We start from the raw sequence: 6,900 nt of genomic DNA on the forward strand, positions 1-6,900 counted from the left end.
TTTACATCTGCTTTTTAAAAATGCTGATGCATTCATTATTGATGATAACTAAGTTGGTCAGAAAACTGAGATGGGTTCCCAGAAAATCAGGGGGTAAAAAATTCAGTGATAAAGCATGGTATGGAAAGAGGAGCCATTAACTTCACTTTGGTGACAACAGAGGGAAGGGAACAAGAAGGATGTGTGAACAATGGCCAGGTGAAGGGCCCAGCCTCTTAGCTGACAGCAAGAGATGGCAACCACAGCCAACATCAAAATGTACCTACCATGGGCCAGGGCACCATTCTAAGCACTTCATGTATATTAATGTACCTAATCCTCAAAATAAGATATAAGACAGGTGCCATTGTCATCTTTTTGAAGATGAGTTAACTAAGGTGCAAAGAGTTTAAGTAGCTTGTCTAAGGTAAGATAGCCATTACCTTCTATTTACATATATTTTTCCATGTTTAGGCAGTATAGTCTGTCCTTTATAGCAAGTTTAAAGTTTCCCATACAATACTTTATCCCTGTAAATGTTACCTCTTCAAAGAGACATCCTTGTCTCTTGGAAAAATACTGAAAACGTTCATAAACTGGAATATAGCTTCATTAGTATATGTCACCACCATCTAAAAATAAGTTTAATCATATATGCTCTTGCATTTCACTAATTTTAGACCATGCTATGAGATTCAAAACAGCACTAGCTTTTACCCTTAAAATATCATTAATGCACCATCTTGGTTATATTAATAAATAAAATAGATTCTGCAAGTAGGTAGGAAGGTAAATGCATTTTAATTACCTCAGATGTCTTAATTAACTCCTACTGCTAATGATGCAGCAATTAAGGTTTAAATATGTTGTAGAGGATACATCCGCTAGCTCTCTATTGAGTCATGTTGCTGAGCGTCACTGAAATCCAATGAAATTGGGAGGTCCAGATCCCAATTCTCAAAAAATTCAAATCTCAACGAGAAAAACAAGTAAAACTAAAGTATTAGACTCCCTGCGGCATAGTTCCTTCATATACACCTGCTTCCTGACTAACTGTTTTTTGCCCTTCTCTGTCCCCATTTCCCTCTGAGCACCAGGGGATATATCATGGTAATAATCACTTCCAACAGTGCTTGAGGATATCTATCCAGCACCACTGGTGAGTTAATCTCCCATACATTTTTTTAACCTCCTTTGGTTCAGAGCCCTGGGAGGGAATTTATGGTGATGCTTGCTGATCTATCTGGATTTAATGAGGACCAAGTGCAGAGACTAGGGCAGGGTAAGCAAAACATTTTAGAAGCTACCTCTCTTGGTGATAAAGATGGCCATTCTCTTTGAAAAAAATACTGGACTCCAGGGGTGGAGTCTATTTTCCCTTCCTTTGAATCTGAGGATTCCCATGACTGGGAATCTGAGGATTCCCAAGTTGGTCCCATGACTTGCTTTAAACAAGAGAATGCAGCAGATGTGAAACCATGTCACTTCCAAGGCTGAGCGTTAAGAGATTTGTAACTTCCGCTTTCATGCTCTTGGAACCCAACTATCACAGTATGAGAAGCACACATCACATGAAAGGAAAAGTGAGGCACCAGTTGGCAGCTCCCACTGAGTTTCTAGCCAACAGCCAGCACCAAGAACAAGTAGAATGAACGAGCTATCTTGGATGTTCCAACCCAGCCTAATCTCAGGATGCTTATAGCTCCAGATGATGCCACATGTAGAGAAAGATCTCCTAGCTGACCTCAGTTGACCCACAGACTTTTAACAAATAATAAATAACAGTTGTTGTTTAAGTTTTGAGATGGTTTGTTATGCAGCAATAGTCAAAACCTTTTGAAATAACCTTAGAGACCCAGGCTGAAACCAGTTCCTGCTTGCCTAAGCTTTATATAGGACAAGTCATGATAGATCCGAAACATCGAGATGTCTAGGATGGGTTTGAGAACATTTTCCAACATGGTGGCTAAAGCCATAGACCCTGGAGCCAGACTGACTCAGTTTGAAACCTGGCTTTGCATTTTACTACATATGTACCTAGTAGAAGTTACTTAACTTTCCTGTGCCTCAGTTTCCCTTTGTATAAAACAGAGATAATATTCCTCCCCTCAGGTTTGTTATGAACATTAAATATCAGTATCCATATATACAAAATACTTAGAATAGTGCCTGGCACAGACTAAGTGTTCAGTAAATGTTCTCTCTTAATATTGTTATTTATTCTTTATTCTGCTCTAATCCAAGAAACCGCCTGCTCCCAGCTGATTGGTCTCACACCAGCAAGGCAGAAAACTAAGAATCAATGCAAATGCTAGTTTGTGAGTCATTCATAACAGAAATGTCAGATAAATAGCTAAACTTTGTCTTCGAATAAACTACTCCTATGTGTAAGAATCCACACTTTGAGAACTTTATAACTGATTTCTGTTCATTATGACTACCAAACTTTATATATATCTAATGTAGTCCTGGAAAATTATTTCATCTCCAGCATGATCTCAGCTATCATCATCACATTCACCTTTGTTTCTAAATATGATTTTGCAGATCACTGCAACAATCGGATCAGATTACAGATCACAGTAGTATTTATATACATTATAATAAAATTAATCCTAAATGTGTTAGTAATACTGGATTTGGTTTTGATACTTTTCTGGAGGGAAGAGAGTCATATAATACGCATAGTTTAGGAATTGCTTTTGTGAAAATAATTACTGAATTTTTTTAAATGAAGCAAAAGATAGTAGTAATCAATTCTTTTTGCTATAGGATTAGAATTAGCATATAGTATTTTTTTTTTTGCCCCAGTTCTGTCTCTTCTCTATTTTACAATGTCCATCAAGGATCTATTTCTATTTACTTCAAAATTAATCATCCCAAGTGAATTAATATATAGTAGCCATAAGTTAATGCTTTTGAAATACTTAGTACTCTGTTTCAGCTCTTGAGCATCTGACCATAGTCCTTCTCATGTGATTTCCCTGGAACCCCAAAATTCTCCCTTTTTATAATCTTCCCATATATTTCCATTCATAAAATTATTATAGATCCAATTTATGCTACCCATATTCTTGTCTTTGGACACAGTTTCATCCATTCTTCAAGGCAATTATGATAAATCCATAAACTGATACCCAAGTAATTCAATCAATTAGAGGTTCTGGGAAAATGAGTCAGGTTTGTGTCTGTCTTCAGCATGATAATATCATTCATCCACATTAGTTACACTTTCTCTTTCCAAATTATTTATAAGCCTCAGGTCAGCTTGAGAAATTCATATTTTCATTTCATGCTTGCTAATCATGCCTTAAATGGCAATTATTAGAGATGCAAATTAATTGCAAATTATATAAAGGATGCAAAAATTTAAAACTGAAATTTAAATTATTAATGCAATAGCAATTTTGCTTTCATGTTCCTTCTGCAAATACTAATAATTTCACCTATATTATATTGCTCAGGGAATACTAGGTATTATTACTTTTTTCCCCCTCTCAACTTTTCAATTCCCTCTTCCTTTTCTTTCTATTACTCCTTTGTCTGTGTTTCAACCCTGCTCTTTTATGTCTGCTTAACTTCAGCCTACCAAATCTCATTAATTACACATTATTCGGCTTTTCTTTAAGATGACATTGCTAATATTTTGTATTTTACATTCCACTAGCCTATTCAAAGAACTTGAATCAGTTATAGCATACATTAAAAAAAAACAACTATTTTTCCAGGGCATTTGTAGAACTATGGGTATTGTGTTATTATGTGATTATACACAAAAAGTTTAAGAATACATACAGTGGTATTATTGTGAGTAATTGTTGGGAATACTTCCACATCTACTACAGAGTTGAACATAACAAAGAATGAAAGTAGCCAAAATTTAACTGTGAAAAAACATCATATGAAAAAGAAAGCCTGGCTAAGTGAAAAGTATATCCAACCAAAGTTTCCACACTAGTAAAGTTTTGCTTTATTTGGATCTGTTTTCCATAAAAGAAGCCCATTAGGGCTTAAATGCTTAAATTAACAAAACATTACTAAAATTAGTTACATAACATTTCTAATTAATAAAATTTAAGTACGGTATAAAATGTTTTATCAACTTGCCCCTTTAGAAATGAGGATGGGTATAATTTGATCAATAAATAAGAAATCAATAAAGGAAACCATGTGAGTAATGTCTTTTGAGTTTCTCAGATAAAGTGTCATGGCTTTCTCTAAACACACCTCTACAAATTCTAAATCTTGATTTTTACGCTGATTTGCATAAAATGTTTGTAAGCAGCATAAGTAAGCATCCTTAGTAATAACTAAACTCAAGTGCACTCAATGTTAACAAAATTATTTGAGAAAAATTAAATATTATAACTGTTTACCTGGCATGGTTGTTTCATTTTAATGGCTATGACATGGTATCTATAACAACAGAGTTCACAGGTCCAGGAACCTCTCTCACTGATCCACTTTAGCAGGCACAGCTGATGTGTATACCGGACTGACCCATCACATCGGCAGGGATTTAACAGCTCACCCTAAAAAGAAAACAGTTCAGTATGAATATTTGTGTCTGTATCTCTATTTTAAAACTCCAAAGCTTGCTTTCTTTCCTTTCAAAGCCATTTACCCAGAAGGATACAAGCATCAAGCTCTATCCTAGAAAATGAAATTAAAATTTTATACCTCTGATGGGAATGAAGCTAAAGTCTTAAAACTATTTCAAAGATATTGCTTAGAGTTATGACATAAATGTTCTACCAACATACAAAATGTCTGCAAGATATAGCTCCCAATACCCTTGGGGAAAAGCTGTACTATTAAATCTCTTTAATAACTTTTAAGTGGATGGTCAGATGCATTTCCTCTGCAGTTATTCTTAATCATTGCTAAAGAAGAAATGCATGGCATCCCAGAAAGCAGCTTGCAATAGCATTATGCTTTTATTTTTTCTAAATGTAGCATCATAAATATTGACCTAGGGTGATATATTCCTGAAAGCCTGCATATTCTTATGCAATTTCCTTACTTTTAAAAATATTAAACTTAATGTTTTCTCAGACCGCACATATTGTAAGAGATATATTATCCTTTCTTCTGCATGACTACTCTCATTTAAGTTTTCATGCGCCTCTAATGGTGTTTATAATTTTATAATTGTCTTTCTAACAAAATATAAAGTACTTCGCTGGCTAAGTAGCCTCTCTTTCAAAGTACATTTCTGTTTGGCTTGAACAAACTGTAACATGCTATTCACATCAGTGAGATTAAGCCACCAAAATTTGCAATGAGGAAAGAACCTGCTCTTTTTTGGCTGTGACATGACTCACGCCCAGTTTGTATTCTAAGACTAACGGTCTCAGGATACATCTGTCGAAAACAGACTTCACTTTGCATCCTATACGTTTGCTTCCATGTGTAAACCAAATCCATTCAGTAATTCGAAAGAAATACTTACGTTATTATCATTAAAGCACCTGAGGAACGTGTAACTGCAAAACCAGGTAGGAAAAAAAGTGTAGATCAAATTAAACCCTGTATTCGCCACTGGGACATTTTTATCTGCCTCCACAGAAAGGGAAAGGGGGAACCCGCTGGAGCCATCGCTCACGAGGCGGGACCAGACAAGCCGCACAGGAGACAAGCTGGGAGGCGTGCTCTGTCCTTGGTGCTGAACGCCTGGCCACTCCACTGCGAGCGGGAGCCGGTCCGGCCCGGGTCGGAGCCCACCGCCCGCTGCCCCAGGGTCCCACCGGGCCTTACCTGCTCGGCGCCCTGGAAGCAGATCTTGCAGATGGGCTGGTGGTGCTGGTGCTGGTGCCCAGAGCGCTGGTCGCCGCCGCCGCTGCTGCTGCTGCTGCTGCGGCTGCTGCACACCGAGCGCGTCTCGGGCTGCTCGCCGGCGCCCCGCCGCTCGCCCTCCCCGCTGGCGCTGGCCTCGGGCTCCCCGGGGCCGCCCTTCGCCGCCGCCGCCGCCTCGGGGTCCGCCGACTCCGGGAGGCGCCTCGGACCTTCCGCGGAGTCGCCGGCCGCCGCGCACGCCTCCTGGCCGGCGGGCAGCAGGGGCAGCGGCGGCGGCGGAGGCAGTTCGTCCGCGCCCCGGCGCCGCGGGGCCACCTCCCCCGGCGGCTCGCTCGGCCCGGCGGCGCCCTCGGGGGGGACGGGCAGCGGCGGCAGGTACCGCGGGGCCGCGGGCACCGGGGCCGGCTCTGCGGGCGGCGGCGGCGAGGGAGGCGGAGGCGGCGGCTCGGCGTCCCCGCTCTCCGCCCCGCGACACCGACTGCCGCCGTGGTCGCCCTCAAAGCTCATGGTCGTGCCGCCGCCGCCGCCCTCCTGCCGGCCCGGCTGGCGGGCCGGGTCGGGCTGCAGCCAGAGGGAGAGCGGAGCGGGAGGGCGGGATGGAGGACGGAAGGAGGGTGGGGAGGGGGGACCGGGCGCCGGGGACTGGGGGGCGGGACGGGGAGGGGACACGGAAGGCCCGGCGGCGGCGGCAGAGGCTGCTGCTGCTCCGCGGAGCCGCCGGCTCGGCTCTGACGGAGGCGGCGCCGAATTCTGCTGCGCGTGAGAGCCGCGCCGCGGAGGGCGGGGAGTGGGGGAGGGCGGAGGACGGGTGCGCAGGGGGAGGCGCGCGGCGGGTGCGGGGAGCGGTCCGGGGGCTGGGGTTGCAGAAGAGCGGGAGAGAACCCGGGACGGGGTACGGCGAGGACCGGCTGGCATCGGGGGATCCCTCGGCCGCTTCCACCGCCGCGGCCTGGGGTCCGCTCCCGTCGGTGCCGGGCGGAGGACCCCTCTCCAAAGCGCGCGGCACTGCGGCTCTCGTGAGCGGGGACGGGGGAGGGGTCGGAGGCAGCGGGTGCAGAAACCGTTACTGGTGGGCAAGTGGGATGCGGCGGCGCGGGCCGGGTGGGGGCGCGACGGCCCAAGCAG

General features: G+C 43.6%; 1 protein-coding gene across 1 annotated transcript in view; it reads right to left on the reverse strand.

Annotated features, from left to right (window-relative positions):
• The window catches only part of MARCHF11 (membrane associated ring-CH-type finger 11), a 107,415-nt gene extending 100,887 nt beyond the window's left edge, over nt 1-6,528 (reverse strand). The window contains exons 1-2 of the mRNA XM_020290017.2: nt 5,737-6,528; nt 4,356-4,511 (exon numbers count right to left, since the gene is read on the reverse strand). Of these exons, the coding sequence (XP_020145606.2) occupies nt 4,356-4,511; nt 5,737-6,282 (702 nt within the window). The 5' untranslated portion in view covers nt 6,283-6,528. The remainder of the gene's footprint in view (nt 1-4,355; nt 4,512-5,736) is intronic.
• Nucleotides 6,529-6,900: the final 372 nt, after the last annotated feature.

The sequence above is a fragment of the Microcebus murinus genome, chromosome 11 (genome assembly GCF_040939455.1).
Source record: "Microcebus murinus isolate Inina chromosome 11, M.murinus_Inina_mat1.0, whole genome shotgun sequence".
Lineage (NCBI taxonomy): Eukaryota > Metazoa > Chordata > Mammalia > Primates > Cheirogaleidae > Microcebus > Microcebus murinus.